Source organism: Lepidochelys olivacea (genome assembly GCF_965140295.1).
Source record: "Lepidochelys olivacea isolate rLepOli2 genome assembly, chromosome: 10".
NCBI classification, from domain to species: domain Eukaryota; kingdom Metazoa; phylum Chordata; order Testudines; family Cheloniidae; genus Lepidochelys; species Lepidochelys olivacea.
Window position 1 is genome coordinate 29,915,473 of NC_140420.1, and position 21,615 is coordinate 29,937,087.

General features: G+C 41.1%; 1 protein-coding gene across 16 annotated transcripts in view; it reads right to left on the reverse strand.

Annotated features, from left to right (window-relative positions):
• RBFOX1 (RNA binding fox-1 homolog 1) overlaps positions 1-20,040 on the reverse strand; it is a 2,420,635-nt gene extending 2,400,595 nt beyond the window's left edge. For 12 of the 16 annotated variants that reach the window (XM_084641955.1, XM_084641975.1, XM_084641956.1 and 9 more), the window contains exon 1: positions 19,767-20,040. In XM_084641955.1, the coding sequence (XP_084498081.1) occupies positions 19,767-19,988 (222 nt within the window). In that variant the 5' untranslated portion in view covers positions 19,989-20,040. The remainder of the gene's footprint in view (positions 1-19,766) is intronic. The other 4 variants (XM_084641981.1, XM_084641979.1, XM_084641954.1 and 1 more) reach the window with 1 other exon arrangement.
• Between the last annotated feature and the right edge of the window lie 1,575 nt (positions 20,041-21,615).

Sequence of the window (21,615 nt, forward strand, 5' to 3'; positions counted from 1 at the left end):
TAGGAAAAAGCCCTAGAAGGAGCCCACTAGCTTTATATGAACTACTCTGCATTGGCATGGCACAGGCATTTTTATACCTCTGCATGTTTAAATACAGTGGGTTGAGGGGGTTGTCTCTCCAATAACTGCAGAAACAACTCAAGTAGTATTATTCAGAGGGTGAACCTTGAGAATTTCTTCAGACAGCTAGTCCACTGGCCACAAAGTCTTACTCCCTTTGCTATATCTATCTCTTCTATAAGCAAAGAGACCTTTTTACTAGATTGTGTTCAACTTGGCATTCATACACCTTTCAAGTGGTACATTTCTCTTCCACAAGAACTAGCATCAGGCATTTCACATTACTGTCTGCCACTGGCAAGGTAACTGACATGTCCTCTCCTGCCACTTCTCTCTGACATGCAAAGTCTTAAATGACCTTAAGCCACTAACTCCCATTTTAACTAACTGAAAAATTACTCAGTTGACTACAGCTTTACAATCAATCAATGATCAATGCCATTGTGTTAAACCACTCTATTGCTGTATTTTGTTACACCAAGGGACCTGCAAATTCCATGCCTGCAAACTGTATGCTTTATGAATGTAGAAGAATGAAGTTAGTGTTAGTAATCGCTTAGGATGGTATGAAGGAAGATAGCAGAGAAGCCTGTAAGAATAATAAGCAAAAGGAATAATTTAGGATTCCTAAAGTGGTGAAATGATTTAACTGCAGAATAGCCTCCCAAGGCAAGTGGTGGAAGCCTCGTTGTGGGAATATTTAAAATCAAAGTGAACAAAGGCCTAGAAAACATTCTGTAGAGGGATGTGATCCTAGCAAACCAGGTGCCAGACAAGACCCCTAGGCCTCATGCCAAGGCCCTTAGGCCTCAGTTGAACAATGACAGATACATAAATGAAGCCAGTCTGGCTTACCTGTGTGTTAGTATTGTTAAAATAGATGTTAAGTTTATAAGAATGTGTTTAGACTTTAATACACGGAGCGCTTCTAGAATGCTGCATAATTTCACCTATAACATCTGCACTCCATGTTATAAGGTAATAATAAGTCTTTGCATTGTAAACCTCTGTAATTGTGTAAGTCAAACAGGAAAGGAGTGTTAATGTCAAATACTAGCTTCCTACAGAAGGTGTTAGGTCCTCCCCACCAAAAAGGCCTATTGAAACCAAATGAGCATTGTGAAACATCGAAGAACAGAGACTTTGCTAATTGCATTGCTTGCCTCTCTCCCACAAGAGGAGACAGGCATGTCAACTCATCCCATCATCTTGAACTCAGGGATTTTTATTCTCTTCCCCCCCAAACAAGAAACTGTATCTCTATGCTGCTTAAACATTGGAAGGCCAAGATTTCTAAGCATAAGCAAGGAATCCCCAACTGCTTAGCCTGGGTTAGCCCTAAAAGTCATATAGAGCTTCTATATTACAGCAGCTTCTATCACCTTTTGGTGCCTAAGATTGCAACTCATTTTTGTGTGTACACATGTTTACCTGCTTTCACCTTGTAAACAACTCATTTCTTTTTCTTAGCTAATACAATTTTAGATTGTTTTTTTATAAGATGGGCTACTAGTGTTTTATTTGGTGCAAGATCCAGAGTGCAATTGACCTGGGGTAAGTGACCAGTCCTTTGGGACTGGAAGTAACCTGAATATTGTTGTGATTTTTGGTGTAAGGGACCATCTATCACAAAGGTAGGCTTACCTGGTGGCAAGAGAGACCAGAGTACCCAAGGGTACTGCCTGTGACTGTATGGTTAGGCTGTTATGGTGCCTGACAAGTTTACACTTGATACTTGGTTGGTGAATTCTAAGTACAGAATTTGGGTTTTGTGCTCTGCTTCTTAGCAGTCTGCCCTGAGGTTAGCATCGCACTCCTGAGCCACTCCAATCAGCTTGACGGGGGACAATTCTGTATATGCTGCTGGATTGACTAGATGATAGATTACATTTATATTCCCTGGAATAACAGTGGTGTCCACTGCGCTTCTTAGCAGAATGCACAAAGCAGCAATGGAATAGGGATTATGAAGCAGTCCATGAAAGTATTTCTTTTCTTTTTTTTTCCCTTTTTCTTTTTTTGCAGTGGTTCATACAGAGAAGAGTTGGTGAATCCCTGGCCTACTTAAGTGTATTTCTATCTGCACCTCACATGGCTTCATTCCGCTTCATTTTATCAAAGAATCAGGCCTAGGACTACAGACATCCCAATATTAACTTGTCTTGCTCAAATATTAGAAAAAAAGAAACAAAAACTTTTGTAAGCCATGAACATTTGAAATAAGAGTGTCTTCTTCATAGACACTGAGAGTAATGATTACACAATATACACTATCTCAGGGTACAGACAGATGGTCCAGTAACTGTGATAGAAGAGACACACAAATCCTTTCACATGGTGACGGAAATACACCTCAAAAACTTCTACCCTGTGGGACAGAACAACGTATTCCTCTCTTCTGGACAAGTATTTAACAGATTTTGGCAGTTACTTCAAAGTAATATTAAAGTAACACGTCTCCAATGATTACTGTAGACAGCAATCCTCTGCAATTCTCCATAGTTAATAGTGAGAGTTAAAGTTTCCCTCATACTGAGGCACCAGACTCTGATCTTAATTACACCTATGTACGAAGGCAGTAAATCCATTGACGTAAATGGAATCTCACCAGTCAACGAGACCAGAATCAGGCCCAAGGGAAGCTTTTTGCTTTTTTACTGTGTATTGTGCATTTATCACCTGCCATCTAGTGATCTGTTTAAGTAACTACAGGGAAATGTTCAAGTGAGGTTGTCATCGCTAAGGGCCCAGTTCTGCTGCCCTGACTTGTGTGGTACCTTATCCCTCAGTTAGTTCTGTTCATATCACAATGGCACAGTCACCTAAGTAAGGGTACCAGAATTTGGCCAAGGAGAAAGTAACACAGGCAAGTACAGTTACCTTTGCTCATACGAGAAAGGGTCCAAAACCTATTGATATCAGCAGGGGCCTTTCCACTGATTTCAACTGGGCTTTGGATCAGACCCATAGTGCTGGCCAATTTTTGTAAAATATTTTCCAAGAGCATTCCTCAACACACTCTTCTGGAAATTTTTCCTGAGCTGCTAGATGAAGGGCTGTCAGAATAGAAAACCAACTTTGAAAACCGTTGCTTGTTTGCTAAGAGGTCCTATTTCTAGGATTGCTCTAATGATCCCAATGGAGATAAAAAAAAATTGTTTCTTCGCATCAAGAAGTCTCTCTCAGGCTATGAGAGCCCTGATTCTGTTCTGAAAACTCAGTCATCATTACTATAACAAAAACACTAACTCCAGCAAATATATTAGCCTACATGTCAACAAAAGCACACCTGCAACAGCCAATAATAAATATAATAAATTCCCCCTCTCCTCCAGCTTAGACATTCTGCCCCAAAAGCCTGCAAAAGTGCATTAGCTTATACCATGCTTGGAAAATCAAGGCCTTTAGAGCTATTTCAAGCCTGCAGGACCCTCATGAAGAATCTCCAGTCTGCAGTTCCCCTTCCTACAAATTGAGAGAACAGACTTGGGAGCCTCCACCAATGCAAACTGCAACTGTATGGTATGAAGGGAGAGGTGGTCTCTCTATCAGGGCTATTCTAAGTTGTTTAGGGGCTTGGTAGGTCAAAACCAGCATCTTAAATTTCACTTGGAAGCCATTAGGGAGCCTCTCCTAATATGAAATATCAGACTACTGCTTTCGTTTTTGACACTCTCTGTATTAAGCTTCACTTCTTCAGTGCCCACAAAGACAAAGGCGCATCATAACATACTGTATTCTGTCTCTGCAATATTAAGGTTTTTTATAATGTCAGCAGGTTAAGGTGACTCCAGTTATTTTATCTCCCCTCCTTTATTATGAGAAAAAACAAACTACACTAAGAGTAAAGTCTTACCTATTACAGTGTACTGAACTCCAAGTACAACACAATGCAATTTACTTTTATATTGTGTGTCCTTCAGCTAAAGCATCACTAAGCACATTGCAGAGTCAGTCAGTCAAAGTACATAAAATTGAAATGGGAACCTCTTTTAGGATGGGGAAGAATATACAACTTTGTGTGTTGCTATACTGATATATTACACTGCACTATTATTACATTGTATATAGTACCACCTTCCCTACTTCGCATCAGTGGATAGTTTTAACCAGGGGTTCTCAGACTTCATTGCACCGCAGCCCACTTCTGAGAACAAATACTACTACATGACCCCAGGAGGGGGAACGAAGCCTGAGCCCCACTGCCCCAGGTGGTGGTGGTGGTGGGAGGGCAAAGTCCAAGGGCTTCAGCCCCAAGGCAGGGGGACGTAACTTGAGCCCCACCATCCAGGGCTGAAGCCATTGGGCTTTGGCTTCAGCTCTGACCCCAGACAGTGGGGGTCAGGTTTTGGCTTCGGCCCTGAAAACTGCAGCAAGTTTAAGCAAGCCCCAGCAAGTTTAAGCCAGCCCTGGTGATCCCACTAAAATGGGGTTGCGACACACTTTGGGGTCCCGACCCACAGTTTGAGAACCACTGGTTTTAACTATTAAAGCATGAGGTAGCTGCTGAAGGATATATTAGAAGTCATTGACACTGTGTATTAATTATATTTGCTGCAACCGTGATTAACATGTCAAAAAATAGCACTGTCCCGCTCGGAAAAAGCACCTTATTCTTTCCAAAGTGCCACAAAAGCTTAGTTTAAATGAGCTTTTAATGACTGTCAGTAGCTTTTTGTTACGGTGCACTAAAATCCCAAATACCCGCCCTGCTTTGGCAGCACTAAATGTCATAGCAGGGAGACAGGTTGGTAATTTATTCGAAAAAAAAGCTTCTATCAGTGGGGCTCTGAGTATTTGGGAATGCATTATATAAAACGTTACTTTTATCCAAAAACTGGACAGAGAGAGAGTATCACGAGGCAAAGTAATTTCACTTGATATACACAATACAAAAGCTAGTCATCCAAGCAGCTGATTACTCCACACTCTTAAAATCCATTTGCCAGGGTTTCTCTGCAGTGCAGAAAGCGAACGCATCTTCAGTATATATAAAGGTGAGTAATCTTCCATTCTGCCTTACTTACCCCAGTTTTCCTCCTAGGCCGCTTACCAAACAGTGGATTCTTTAATTGCATCTGAGCTCATTGGATAAATGTCTTCTTGCAACCTAAAATACTCCCATGTTCCCATGGTGTGCTCAAGATTCAAGCCCTGCTTTTGGCTTCTTGTAGCCTTGGGACAGATCGTTTCTGGCTACAGAAGTAAACAGCTAAACCATGGCGTTCTTTAGCTGATGCTGACAATAACCCAGCCTGGTGCTTTCTGTTAACTATGGCAAGTTCACTTGTGTTAGCTCCTTCTAGCAAGAAATCAGTGCACTCACAATCAATAAGGCACCACAAACAGTACCCGTGACCCAGCCAGGGGCTCAGAAAGAAACTTAGTCTTCCCATCAGAGTGTGGCTATCTGAAGAGGTGCTCACACAAATTCCCATTATTTGTTAGCAAGGTTTGTTTTCAAACACTTTGAACATTTAGCCCAAAGGGTCTATCCGATTGGATTATTTGTCTACTGAGCCACCTTGCCGTCCCAATTAAAGACATTTTAAAAATACAAGGTCATCTATTTCCCTTGTTTCTAAAGTAGCTTTTTCTGAGACTAAAATAAATCCATTTAGAAAATACTTCCTGCAGCTAGCTTTTTGTTTGGCTAGTTTTTTTCAGATGCCATTAGCCTCTGTACCAAATGCACCAACGCATTCAATTTAATTAGGATTTGTTTGTTTTTAATCACATTCCTATATCAGTACCTTTTAAAGCTGTTTCAAACCCCCAAGGGTGGCTCGGTCATCCTAAAAACTGTTACTATTTTAGTCTCTAAGGTGCCACAAGTACTCCTTTTCTTTTTGCGAATACAGACTAACACAGCTGTTACTCTGAAACCTATTTTACATTTGAGGAGCAGATAGGCTGTGAGAGACAGGGTTAAAGGTGTGCATTTAGGCACCTGGAACTGAATCACAGTAAGAAATCCAGTAATGTACTTATCAGAGAGATGTCAGTTTTCCCATCTAATCAGGTACAGTAGATTAAGGTCATTCTCTTAATAATAAAGCAAGCAGTTTGCTCCTGGGGACTGAAGAGAAAAATGATATACATCAGGCTCTCTTTCCCTCTGCAAATGGAAAGATATTACCTGCTAAGGGCAAAGATAGTTTTTCATGAAGGTACAGGACTAATATTCAGAAGAGATAGGAGATGTATTGCTAGCTCTGCCATTGACTACGTGTGTCACCTTGAGTAAGCACTTGGGTCAAAATTTACAAAAGCATCCACTATCTGAGATACCTTGGGGGACTATGAGATACCAGAGCTAAGCCCCTGCAGTTGCTGTTCAATAACTTCCTGAAGAAAGCGGAGATCCTTGGGTGGAAGACCTAGATAAGCATCTTGCGTATTACTATACTACCATTCCCATCGTGAAGCCAATAGCCAGCTACAAAGATATTGATACAGGATTATTCATTGAGGGCCTGATCCAAACACATATGGAAGTCAATGAAAGCCTCATGCATAGTGTTGGCATCCTTATCATTCTATACATCCCTCTGATCTAGCCTCCTAGAAGCTAAAAGCTCTCTTTTACAGAATGTAGCAAACCATATTCAACTGGAGAAGGGCAACAGGCATTTGTAACCAATATTTTAAGTTTGTTCATTTTATTGCAAAAGAGACTTTTACATTTCTAAGAAAAAAAATTAGGATTTGATGTGTGACCAGTCAATTTCCCAGCACTTTAACTACAGTCTTGAAACCTACACTTCTGATTTATCAGTCAGTATCAAAAGGACACTGACAAAATTGTCTCCGGATATATTCATAGAATGGAATACTTTGCAATACATCTCCAGTCCATTTGCAAATACTTGCAGTGAGCCAGAAAATGATTTGTAACCCTCTGCATAACGTTTGCAGTTTTGTCTAGCTCATCTGCTGTCTTTTGGAAACGGTTATTGAAGATGGCAATTTTCATAAATGTTTGGAAACGGATATGAAGGAAACTGACCATGAAATCCTTTTGGAAGTGCCTCTGAGTTGTTTGCAGTTAAATGACATTGCAGAGCATCAGCACTGCCGAGCAGACCATTTACCGTGTTGTCAAAGTCTATGGCCAGTTCAGCAGGCAGAGTATAGAAGAGATATTGATGCCTTTTATTGGACCAACAATTTATAATATACAAGCTTTCAGAGGCCAAAAGGTCCTTTCCTATCAGATTTTGGAAGCTCACACAATGTCTAAACAGAAAATCGGCTATCTACCTGGTCTGCTTTTTCTGAAGACCAATTATAGCAACAAACACTCCCTGCAATGCCATTTAAGTGCATTTAATGGCTGTCAAAAAGAGCAGATCATCTGATAGAATATAAAATGCTAACTTCAAGATAGCTAGACTGTAGTCCATGGACTACATGGTTTTTGGATACATCACTGTGAGCTAAAAAGCAGTTGCATGGATCAAATGGCAAACATTGGATCCTTTCTTGGATCTAATAGCAACTGAAAATATGTTCATGGAACTACAGGGGAAATGCAGTTATGAAGGGTCTTTGAATCAGATGTTTCACTTCTATGTAGACATGTTGGATTTGGGTACATAACTCCCCAAGGTTTCTGAGCCTAAATTTATACATCTTCTGCAATATTTGGTGGCACCAAGATGCAGTCTGTGTAGTAGCCATATCTTACATATTAAAACACTGTTGATTTCTTTGGCACCACCAGGAGAGACCACTGACTCCAAGTCAATACACAAACAGCACTATTATTGAAAAAGCGCAACGGTGGCAACAATTTAAAAAGTTATTTTAAATGTTAATGCTATTTTTTTCAACTGACAAAAAAAACACACATTTTTCTTATTTCCTTATGTCCACAGTCAACCTCCTCTACGTTGGGACCACCCAATAGGCATTAGGGGCCAGGTTTTTAGAGATATTGTTATGAGCTGGGTGAAACCTCGTTACTGATAGAGTCAAAACCTCATTCAACCTGATGTAGGAGCAGGGTGTTCACTTCAGAGAGGTTGTAAGAATCTCTTAAGGGGGCATACCTAAAACAAGGCCCAATGAAATCTGCCCAGAAACTAGCATCAGGTGGCCACAGAGTTTCTCTGGTTATTGTGACCTGGTGTGGGAGGGGGAGAGAAAACAAACTGAGCACAGGACAAGAGAGGGAGCAGCAGAGGAAAAAAGCAAAAAAGCATGAGCATAGTGTGATCCTGGAAAAAGCTAAAGATTTCTTTGGGGTCTCTGTTGGATAAAGACACTAGGAGCTAAGAAACTGCTCTTTGTGTTCTTGGTTCCTTCTGCATTCAGAGGAGTAGGATTTGCTGCATTCCTTGTAAATAAACAAAATTGCAACAAAGAAAATACCAAACTCCATTAATTTCTACTTCCAACTGGAACATCACCAAGGCCTTCAAGTCTGACCAGCTGCTTGGGCAACAGTATTTAGGCAAGTGGGATTTTCAGAAGAATCAAGGTGTCTAATAAGTAATATCCAATGAGTTTTAGGCACCTACATTCTTTTGAAAATCCCACTAAGGGCCTAAGTACCTTTAAAAGATCTGGCCTGAGGTGTCTAGGACTTCACACTTTCATTTTAGCAGGGAAGTCTTTCAGCCTATAAACATAGTCCTACAATGCCAAAGCCATCCTCACGTGAGCCCTTGAAGCCTAATACAATGCCCACTGAGTGACTGGAAAGACTCTCATTGACTTCTACAGGTTTTGGATCAGGCCCGTAAAGACTGGCAGATAAAATACCTCCTGTTAAATATGCTACACTGATCTCATGGCCTGCCAAGCAGGCAGAGGTTCAGCATATTACATAAAAACACTAATTTTGCAAGCAAGCCTTTGTTATGTATGTGGCACAGACAGTAGATTCCTTAGGTACTACATCCCTGGACAGCACTGCGAGAAAAGGAAAGCAATGAAAAAAAATTGTAAAAGTAAGAAGGCTGTGACTTGATGAGCGGTTATGAGTTTCTGTCGTGCACTGTCCTCTACCTGCCTCCTGACCAACTGCTTTTCTTTCTCTTGCCCTTCAGATGTACTATCTTCTGCAGTTTCAGAGCACATGGAGAACCCAAAATCGGTCCAGTTTTTGCAAAATGCTTGCAAACAGTTCTTTGCTAAAATGTGAATTTTTGAATGTTCCAGCAGTAAAATTGATGTTTATTTGTGACTTTTCTCCAATTTCACACAAGCCTAAAGTAGTTATGCATTTTCAATTGAACGCTATAGGACACTTCATATAAGCCTAAAGGAATGTTATTAATTTCCAAAGCACTTTTCATAAAGATATGGATGTTTCCTTGGTGCATATCATATGGTGTGCCGTGTTTTGCGGGGGTTTGACGCAACATCCACCCCAAATTCTCGGCTAGAATACCTAAGGGTTTGTCTATACTTAAAATGCTACCGCAGCATTGTGCTACGGTAGCACTTCAGTGTAGACACTACCTACGCCAACAGAAGGATCTCTCCCTTCATTGTAGGTAATTCACCTCCACAAGAGGAAGTAGCTAGGCTGACGGAAGAATTCTTCCATCAACCTGACGCTGTCTATATGGTGATTTAAGCTGGCTTAACAGTGCTGCTCAGGGGGGTGCATTTCACACCTCTACCAACGTAGTCATGCCCACCTAATTTTCTAGCATAGACTAGGCCTAATTACTGTACAATAGAGGGGTTCTTTCCATCAACCCCTTTTGCCTGTTGCTTGTGCTGCCCAGTGACATGCCTGCCATAGCACCATAGTTCTGGCTTCATTCTTAGCACATGTCCCAGATATTTCCATCTTTCCTTCTGGATAAGTTTGGAGGTAAGGAATTATTGAACGTAAATGTAAAGATGCGTCAGAAATTCATTCCATTTAATATCTGAGGCACGGGGTGCTGAGAACCATTGATCCCAACTGTAAACCCTGTATATTAAGCCAGGGGGTGTGGCAGTACCTCTAATTCCTGCACCTTTCGTGAGGCATTTGTTTTCAGAGGCATTTAGTGTGCATCTTTGGTGGACTTCCACATTCACATCCATATGTTAAGGTGGAAATAACATTTCCGTTTAAGAGTCATAGTTTGGTCTGCAAGTTTTAGATTTTCAATGACCGAATATTGTTTATGCTGGTGAGTGCAGCTGCCCCTTTTCCACTGTTTCCTTCTGGACGTCCCCAATGGCTTGTACATAACCGCCAAGGTATGTCAATTGACTCACCTCTTCTCTTCCTTTGCCTTCTATGTAATGCTTGAAATGGGAGTTGCTGGGGTTGTCATTAGATTTGCGGGGGTTTTCCCCTCATAACTGACTATAAACGGTGCCTTCTTTCAATCTTTACTTTCAGGTTGGTTGAGATATGTCATCAGCAAAATCTAGATCTAGTGTATTGTTATGCCATACAATCTTTATGTTGCATCAGTCTACACTTTTTCTCAGAATGAAGTCAATGGCAATGCCAAACAATAGAAGTGACAGAATGCCCATTACTCTCTCTGGGGATTTTCCCCCCATTATGGTCTTTCCTTGTTTGTTTATCCTTAACTGACCCTCTGACTGGTATAAGCTTGCCAGTTAGAACATTGCTGAGCTGATAAAATATTCCAGTTTTTTTGGTGATGTTATCCATATGTTTCCCCTTGTCTCTTCTCTCAATGCATTGTCCTTTGTTTTATATAGATTTTTTGCTGCTGTTTCTGAAGGTGCTTTTCAGGACTTAAAATTTTCTTTGGCTTATTTCCCTTCTATCTGGAACATTACCTTTAGAGGTGATCTCCTGTATTGTTCCGTATCTGAAACCTTCACACTTTACAATTTGTGTGGCCATCTCAAAATTTCTGGCTGGTCCTTACATTTCCCTATGACTTCACTTCATAGATGTCTGGTGTAGATGGCAACCTTCTTTCTCCTTCCCATCAGCCTTTTGTATTACTACAATGTCCTTTAATTTGTTCTATATGACGACCCAGTTAATATTCAAGGAGCAACCTTAACTTCTGAGGTTACCGTCTTGTGCACTTGATACATCAACCTTAATGTTACATTCTGGTAACGAGTTCCTGTATTTAACTTCAGTAATATTTTTTTTAAAACAAGGACATAGATCTATTCAACATATCTTGTAAGCTGGCAGTTCTCTGCTGAGGAGCATGTAAGCTCTACAAAGGGCTCCTCGGTTGCTCATAATAGTCCTTTATAAAGTAAATTTCAAAGTCAGGTAAGCTTGCTAAATTTATAAACTTAGCTATCTTTGCCAGTGGAGCAGAACAAGTAAAACATTCTAATATGCCCGTGGAGAAAAAAATATCACTATCTTTAAATGCCCTTATATGTAAGTCTACTGGCTTTTTAAGTCTCAGTGAGGTCCACCAAACAAGCCCAGGTGACGTTTCTAGCTAACCAAGACAAGCAGGTTTCTCCCAGTCCTACAGAATTCTAATTTAAGCAAATGGGACTAGTTTGTCTTTTTGTCCCCCACTTTGATCTCACCATGAATGGTATTTGCAGACACTTATCACCTTGACCTGTAACTGCCAGTATGGATAGAGTGGAAATGTGTTGGAGGTAAGCTTATTTGAGTTTTGCCTGGCAGGTGAGAGACTTGAGAAATATGGATACATTTCTGTTAGAATTTTAGCACAAAAGCTGAGTTGTTTCAAATTCTTTTTGTCTGGCTGTTGTACCTTAGCTTCAAAATAAATGGCACTGCAAAATGTAAAATAGGACAGCAAGATTTATTAGACTGTGAGAAACCTCCCCAGGGAAGTGGTGAAAGCCCCGTCTTCTGGTATTTTTAAAATCAGACTAGACAACATACAGGAAAATGTACTTATAGGGAACCATTCTTCATTAGCTAGGAGATGGTCTGGCTGATTTATTAAGACCTTTCCCCTCTCTAGCCGCTGAGATGCCTTCTCAAAAGAATATTCACAAACACAATCCAGGACACTTACAAAAATATATATTCTAATAACTAAACTGAATAACAATTTCTAAACTAAACCTATTCTGTATGACAAAGCTGCATTAACACCATATCAGAGTTGTATGGATAGGCACTCAAAAGTCATAAATTGCCAAAGTTTAACATTGACTGTACAGCCTTAAATGACCTTTGCTGCATGCATGTCATAAAGCAGTCTTGAATTACTGGACCACAAACTATTTCTCAGGTACAATCATTCGTTTTTCCTATCATCTGGGATACACATTGTCATCTTGTATGTTTATTTCATTTGTCTATCCTAACACCATTTTCATAGTCTAATGGCCCATCATATCTTTACGATCTATCTTAGGTACTTATATGGCATCAATGCATTTCTCAGGCTACTAAAGGCTTTTTGCATAGTTATAATAGCATAGTCAGATCCAGGTAGGGTGACCAGACAGGAAGTGTGAAAAATCAGGACAGGGGATGGTGCGTAATAGGAAAAAGTCCCGAATATCAGGACTGTCCCTATGAAATCAGGACCTCTGGTCACCCTAGATCCAGGGCTTGATCCCAGAGTCCTCAGGCCGACAGGAGCTGGGGGCACTAGTGAGGGGGGCTCTGGCAACTCAAGTGTCAGTGCAGCACTTAGCACAATGGGGCCTCAGTCTTGCCTGGGGTCTCTAGGTGCTCTGGCAATACAATGATACACATCCAAGAAAGGGTTTGTCCTTCTGCTGCCGTGCACCTGGCTGGCCCAAGACAAAGCTTTGGAACCCCTGTTTGATACTTATACACCTCTCCCCTGCAATGACCATAGTACCTGAGCACCTCAAAACCTCAGGTGGTTATCTGCACTGTTCCCCAGGGATGTAAGGAAGGGCTGTTACTCCAGTTTTACAGATGGGGAACTGAAGCACAGCCAGCCTAAGTGATTTGACTAAGGTCACACAGGAAGTCTGTGACAAAGCCAGGAATTGAACTCAGATATTCCATGCCCCAGGCTAGTACTGTAACCACTAAAGCATCCTTCCTCTCCTACTGACAGGCTTCTTGTATGACAAGCTCTCTTCTCTCGAATAATTTTGTCAGCACCCATGCAGTGAGCACAGTGTCTTTTGAAACAGCTTCCTTCAGCTGCAACTGACAAGAGGAACTATCTTCAAATGTAACACTCAGCTACATCCTGTGCAACCATGTATGGGAATAAGGCCCTCCTACACTTGTCCACCCACTGCATAGGACTCTCCCAGACTGGGGCTATACCTAAGTGGGAGGGAAAGCAAGGTCTGCATACATGATATTGAAGTAAATGGGTGTGAAGAGGGCAGAAAGTGGACTGAGCCTTTACACCAACTCCCCTACCAAGCAGCAGGAGGGGGAAGGTGGGGGAAGTATGCTAACACCCAAAGAGGGGTTAAATCAGTTGCTTCCCCTGCACGGGAGCAAGGGGTAAGAATGGTGATACTCTGAGAAACAATTCCTCTTGGGACAGCTTAGCTATACACCACCTCTCCCACTGGTCAGAGACTTCAATTTTGCAGCACAGATCTGTAATTTAAGGAGACTGCTAACTTAGCTGACAAGTGAGGTGGATTATCTTTACCAACCAGTCTACATTGTACACTTCGGGCCTGATCCAAAGCTCACTTACATCCAAGGACAGATACCCACTGATTAAAACAGGTTTTGGATCACATCCATAGGGGCAGATATTCAGCCGATGTAAAATTGTTGCTGTTCCATGGACTCGCTACAGATGTACGACAAGTTTATATTAGCTGAGAACTGGTTCTAATATGCAGTACATTGTGTAAGTAGAGTTTATGGTACACAAGGTTGCATTTAAAATGAATATAGTGTTATGCTGAGAGGTACTTGTGATTGCATTGATCGCAAACCTCTGAGAGTGGATGTGACCACAGCCTGCAATTAACATAACTGTCAGAGTAAGTTCATCGCAAGCCTCCCCATGTATGACAAAAGAGGTTGTGAACCCACCTAGGAGTTTTGGACCGACAAAGGCAGACAGATGTTGCTAGTTATTGCTTGGGAAAGAGTATGTGCAGGTGTGTGTGTGTGCATGGTTCATGAAGAATGAAAAAACTCAGTTTTTCATTTTTTCCAATGATCCTCTCCCCCACACCCCAAAAAAAGTAAATGTAAAAGGCATTTATTGATGAAAAATGCAGCAAGAAAATGTAGCAGCTCTGTGAATCTCCATTGTATCTGTTAAGTAACACAGTGGTAAACTAGGACCAGCATGTGATCATGCAATTAGAGATGGCATCAAGATGCTTTTGTCTAGGGGCCAAGGGATAAGGCTGTGACATCCCCAGCTACACAGTTCCTAAAAGGCATCAGATCATGTGTCCCTCCTTTGCAACTGCTAGAATCAAATATGAGCCTGGTAAGAAGAGAGGCAGATCCTCAGCTGGTCTTAATTGTCCTTGCTCCATTGAAGTCAGTGGAGGATCCAGCCCTAGTATCTTTCCTTGCTCAGAGCTGAGTCAGTCACCGTACTCTCACTTCTCATTTTTGGAAAGTTTAGAATAACTTTGTCTAAGTAGTTTTAGAAGGGGGTTAACAAGTCAGTTTTAAGTTCAGATTGCAGGGGCCTGGTCCAAGTGTTATAGGAAAGATGTGAGGAGTGTACTTACTGTTATGTTTACGTGGTTATAAAGTAGGTGTTTAGCAGGGGAACAAAATGCCTTAGAAAGAGGATAGAAGATTACCACTCAGAAATCTTCAAAAGGTTCAGTTTAACTAACCACCCGGAAGTTGGGATTCTTGGTCAAGCTATCTGAACCTCTGGCAAAACCAGGCTGAAAATATTGAGGAACAGGCTTTCTTGAGATTCCTTCTCAGACTAGAAATGCCAAAAAATAGTCTCTTTTGGCTGGTGTTTTTGGCATATCTAGGCAGGATCTGGAAATGGTGACATCAGCAAAAAGGTGAATCACGAATGAAAAAGTTGAACATTTTTCCTCAGAAAGGATTCTGTTTGGATAGGGATGCTATATGCAAACAGGTGCACCACTCCCCCACCAACACCTCAGCACTGTCTTGGGCAGGGTGGACGGGAAGATAAAAAGAGCTATGTGGTAAGTATCTGACAATATCTGGAAAAATATAGAAGTTGTGGAAATTCCAGCACTTGGGAGCTTTCATTTGCACTCTTGCACTTGTGACCCTGTAAATGAGAAAGTATCTGAGCCACAGTTGTAGCTGGGTGAACACTACAATAACTTATTGTAACGTAAAGTATTTGTTGGACTAAAACCCATGAATTTGCTTTGACTTATTAATGTCACATTTGGTCCACTTTCTGCAAACAACTGGATGAGCAAATTTTTGTTTGCAACGAGAAGAAGTGTTGTAAATACTTGTGGGAATATGTATTTGCATGTGTATTCCCACCAGAAGTATTCACTTGGCCATCTTGAGTTGGCAAGTCATTCAGTCAAGGAGCAGAAATGCAATGTAGGTGACTCATCATGGTGCATATGGTACATAGTCTAAGCAATAATCTTGGTGAAGATTTAGTCACTAATCAAAGATGGATGATTTCAAATAATAAATCAGTTCATACAAAACAGATCTCCTTGCAGCTAACACAATGAGGGAGAAATCCACCAGACAGTACACCACCTAAGTCCCACGCAGGTCCTTGGGCTGCTCAGTCTTTGCGTTCACTTTTTGCACAGTGATTAATTTCACCCTAACAGAACAAAGGGCTGCTACATTCATCTGATAGATAGTTTACTGTGTATGACTTGCCTAACTCTGCGTGCAACCATTCAACAATGACAAGGTAGAGACAAACCTGTAGGAAAACATGCATGATGTGTGTAATCAAAATAACTTCAGGATGTTACACTTACTGCAATTCCATTGCAGGCCATGCTATTACAGTAGAGATGAACTTACTCCAAGACCTTTGAACAGATTTGTACAGTGCTATCAAGCCTCTTTAAAGACTTTTGTCACAATCCATTGGGATTATTCAATTTGTTCATTATGAAGAAATTACAAGCAAATAAAATGAGAACAGAAGAAAAAGAAAGTCTAGTGGATCCTGATAACAAGCCAAAATTACCACCACAAAATAATGCCTATTCCCAATAAAAGGGGGGAAAGAATAATTCCAGACATCACCATGTGGTACCCACTGCCAAATGTAGGCTTTATCTTAATGGTAAACACATAACAACTTTATCCAACAGAGCTAATAGCAAAACTGCCCATCTGCAACCAACTCATAGTTCTGAATAGCAGTGGCTCAACATACAATGCCAAATAAATACCCTCAAGCATTATCCACCATTTCACAAGCATAAAATACAGGTGGTCTCTGCAGTCTTCCATAATACAGGATTTCGTACCAAGGGAAACAATGAGCTAGATTTGATGACCCAGGTCATCTTTTCTTCTAAATCCAAAGAATGGCTGCTGAGTCAGACAAATAATAATGAAATAAGTATAAAGAAATTGCACCCTTATTGTGCTGATTTTTTACTACCCGTCCAATAAAGAGTCAAAGACTATAATTTTTTTAATGTACTTCTTTAAAATAGAAGTCATTATGGACTATTAGGGAATGTTCTTCCAGTGCAGGCATTGATTACCCATATTGCTAAGCCTATTAAAGCCTCTTCTAAACACTGAACTGAAGTCATTCCAATACGTCCTAAGGGGATGGAGTCCGTCTTTTCCCATGGCTTGTTCTCTGCAAAAATGACAAACAACTAAGAACATCAGAGTCACTTGCAGTAATTGTTGGACAAGTTAAAATATAAAAATAAAAGGAGGTTCTGTTGATAAGGGAGTGTAACATGTTCCCTGCTGCATCAGTGCAATTTGCTTTTAACGGCACAAATCCCGGCAGCCTGCTTATAAATAAAATGGACAGGAGAAAGAAACGTAGTAGAACTTTTTGAATCAAAATGAAGCACGATGCCCTGATCCAAAGCCTACTGAAATCAATGGCAAGGCTCCCATAGATATCAGTGGGTTTTGAATCAGGCCCAAAATGTAATTAGTGAGGAAATGGCTTTGAAAAAGAAACAGGTGTGGCGCAATCACCAATCATCACACTAATTTGTTTCTTTAGTATTTTTAACATACCCTTCTGGAAAAGATGGGTGGAATACAGCCCTGGAGCAGAGACACACAGGTTCTATTATATTCTGTAGGATGCTTCATACAAAATGCATCAGAAGGCTATTCATTTACATACCATTTTTCCAGGAGGCTAAGGGAAGCTTATAGGAATAACAAAGCAGGAAATAGGAGTCAAGACTTCTTCCTGTGTATGAGCCCAATCCTAGCAATACTTGTGAGCAAGCATAGTGTTTACTTTCCTAGCAACAGGTTAAGTTTACAAAAACGCTTATGGGCCAGATTTGTGAGAGTCAGGCACTTCTCTACCTTTACAAATCTAGCCCTAAGTGACTTAGGAGACTAAGCCCCATTTTTAACAGTCATTTAGTCACATAGGCTCCCAAGTCCCATTGACTTTAATTAAGTCTTAGGCTCTTAAGTCACTTTTGAGAAACACGGTGGGTGAAGTCATATTTTATTAGACTGACTTCTGTTAACAGAAGTCGATTCAGATAAGATATGACCTCACCCGCCCTTGTCTCTCTAATATCCTGGGACCAACAGAATGATGTCTACAACACTGCACAACTCACTTTTGAAAATTTTACCCAATGGATCTATACACAGTAGTAGCAAGCATGGTGCTGGGTATTACAGCCCAGCTTTTTTATAAGTATTGCTGCACTCAGCATTGCAATACCTAACTGATTTAGGGGCTTCAATATTTTCAAGACGAATTTAGACAAGCCAAAATCCTATTGTAAGTCGATGGATTTAGGCTCCTAAATCAGTTAGGTGTTGCAACATTGAGCACAGCAACATTAAGTGCCTTCAGGACTGGGTCCTACGTTATACAAGAAGAAATCAGGCACAAATGAGAGAATCCTGTGTAGGATTAGAATCCAGTGCTACCTAAACATGAAGATAAAGTCTCAATCAACTTCAGTTTAAAAGCACACATACATTTATCCCTGGTTGTTTAAAGGCTCAAAAAGATTGTTTATTTGAGTAAGCTCATTACCTAAATTAAATTAATTTCACCTGTAGCTCAGCACCAAGCTCAGTTTCCTCTTTAAAATTATCAGAAAGGAAAAGAAGATACTCAAACTCAAGGGAAAAGTAAGCTTCTCATTTTGTTTTGGTTGTTTATGTTCAGCCATAAAAAGGGAAAGAGAGGACCTTTAAAGAAAATTTTTTCTGTGTTAATTTTCTAAGCAAACAGGTAGCATTAGCAAGAAATACATATCAGAAGGGGCTGTACTCTAGTGAGGTTTCAGCTAATGTTATTCTATAACATGATGTGCTCATAATAACCCTCCCATGTTTTTTGTCTGTTTCTCCAAGAGTATCACGGATTTTGTCTAGTTTGGATAATTTACTGATCTCAGTATGTTACACATCTTCAGTTAGTTACCAAAATTACTACAGAAATACACAGTTTGGCAACACATTAAGCATACAATGCTTTTATGATGCTCTGTAATTACAGTACACAATCTTATACATGATGCATCATAAGTGCAGTTGCACAACCTGATAAAATAAGGAAAATCTCACCTGTATAATCTGATATTATGCACATGTAGCTAGATTTTGAAAACCAGTTGTATATGATAAACTCTTGCATTTCGAGAAATAGACCTCCACCAGGATCAATCAGGCCAGCTACTCTGCCTTCAAAATTAGTGAGATTGTAAATCACACTGAAGTGAGGAGCAGTCAACTGATTCCTTTTTTGATGGGGAAGAGCACCTTAATTCAGGAAAGCAATGCCAGAAAGGAACACACTAGTAGGGAGAGAACACTTCAAATGAAAACAACACAACAAACTTCCATCAAGCCAACTCTAGCAGCCCTGGACTCCCAATTGTGACAGTGACTCAAATAGGAAACACCTTCACAAGGGAAGCAGGTACAATGTATGCAACCCTTCCCCTCCCTCCGAAAAACCTTTGCCTGACTTGATCACAGGAGGAAAAGCCTAAGCTGGTTGGGAAGCCATCTGTCCTTTTATGCATACATTTTATGCTATGTCTCAAACACCTGCTGTCAAGCACAGCAGCTGAACTAAATAGCCAGTAGGACAACACTGAAAAACTTAGATTCATATAAAGATCTGATAATGGGCAGATCTAACAAGATGGGATTTTCTAACTGCAGTTTTTGTGCAAAGCCTCGACATGAATTTTTTCACCCTGACGAATTCTCAATGTGGTACTGTCACTTAAACTACCGTATGCCCCTTGAGGTTCCTTTTCCACCCCCAGCTGTAAAACAACATTCCCCAAAATGACTACAGATAACATAAGTGCCTGGACTGATAACTTGAGATGCCCAAGTCAATCCAAAGACCCTCCCTTCCCCAGCCCTAACGGGTAATAAGAAGCTGACAGCAGGTGTTAGCAGAGAATATCCTTTACAAAAATAATCTGTCAAATATGCTAAATCGAGACTAAAGTACAAACTCTGGCACCTAAAGGAATCTAGCCAAGATATTAAATAGTTACTGTCTTCCACTGTCAGGGAGATGGGATGCTCCGTCAGGTTCCACCTACACTACTTGATACCCCGTTGAAATTATCTGTCACCCTGAAGTTGGCTCAGGCAGCCTCACAACTCCCCCAGCCCCTTTCCAGCTCAGAGCTAGGAAAACAACCTCACTTACACTTTTGCCTTCACCACCTGCTTGGGGCGCAGGATCTTCTCTCCCCAAACACGGCATGATTTCTTCTGCTACTGCTCCGTCCTTCCCACTGTTTCTTCCTTCATTCCCCAGCTTCAACCTCTTCCCCTCGGGTTGGGAATCATCCAGGTCCTCCCTTCTCATCTTGCCATCTCTGCCTCGCTGCTTCACCACATCCTCTGGGCTGCCAGACGGATTAGACATTTTTTAAAATGCTGAGCACTTTATTTGGCCTGCTGAAACTGCCTCTCTGGAGGAGCTGTGGCTTCTGAGAGCTCTGTGATGCGCTCTCGCTCTTCTTTTCAACATTTAACTAGGGTTTCAAAAGCCTTTATAGGATTTACACACACCACTTCTATTTCTCTACCGCCCTCTGCTGGTTACTGGCCAGCACTATTCCCACAAAATATCCATTTCAACAGCATACTGCACACAAGCTTCTCTATTCCTCCATCTCCCTAATAAAAAGCAATAACCTTCCCTACGTTGGTTGCATGCACATTTCTCCTGCTGCTCACTTTGCCAAAATCCTTGTACTTATGCTTGCCCTGCTCTAAAGAAATTAACTTTCCTTAAAGCACAGCACATTGAGCTGTAGTCTGCTGCACCTCCGTTTAGACGCAACTTTACCTCCGTCTCAGAGGAATGCACTGTTTTAAAATACTAATATTGAAACGGAGCATGATTAACCATGAAAAATAACTGTAGAATGTTTAATACCAAGCAAAGTTCATTTCAACCCACCTCCCTTCAGGATTCTTCCCCCATGTCCTTTACTTTGCAAGTTTGCTGAGCATTTCAGAAGTTCATGTCCCACATTTGAGCATTTGCCCTTCCTCATTAACTTGCAATAGCCATAACATGTGCCTCCTTCTCCTGGTCTTCTGATAGTCAAAGTAGCAGAGGCAACACAATCCAGAGTAATAAAAAGGCCATCTGCGGCCCTCTGTTCTCTCTGCGCTAGCTCCCATAGACTTAGTTAGAGTTGCTTATATCCTGCAGAAGGAGAATTAATTCCCTCTGGGGCTTTCCACAAACATCTGGAGATGTTCTGCACAGAAGGTTAGGAGCTGGAGGCCATGATTTTTAGAAGCGGGGGCCTAAGTTCAGTTGCTAAGTACATATTTAGGTACCGAGTCAATATCCATGTCTGCAATTCGAGACACCTCAGGTCTCACTTCGGAGGTGCTGAGCACTCACAGCCCTAGTTGAAGTCAAGTGGAGTTGCAGGTACTTAGCACCTCTGAAAGTCAGGCCCAAGTTGTGTGAAGTTGAGCATCCAAAAATGGAGGCATCCAAAATAAATGGATACAGTTTCCCAACTGTAAAATATAGTAAAACCTGTCTGCCTCCGAGTGTGTCAGTTGGTAAAATGCTTAGAGATGGAGATAGGCCACATGGGATGAACTGATTTTTTTTTAATTGCTCAACTTCTAGAACGACCACTGCCTAATACACATTTTACTTCACAACCTACACTACCCTACCTTCCCCGAGTTCCTTTACCTTTTGTATTGTGCACCCTTCCTGACTAATGAGATGAAAAAAATAACAGAGTTATTCGGTTTCTCTTCAATAAAATTAGGAGGTACAGAGAGTCTGCCAGCGGGAGCAGAGACAAGCATTTATAGCAGGTACAGCTTCTCCATGGGGGAAGGAGGGAGCTGTCAACTAACCAGGGTTATTCCTCCTTCCAGGAGACTTCTGTTCTGGAGACACCAGGCGCCAGCCACGTGAGCTCAGGGAAGAAGAAACTGTTGGAACAGGCCCTTCAGAAACTCAGCCAGTATGAGCAAGGATCTTTGGCCAAGGATGATATCAGTGTCCAATT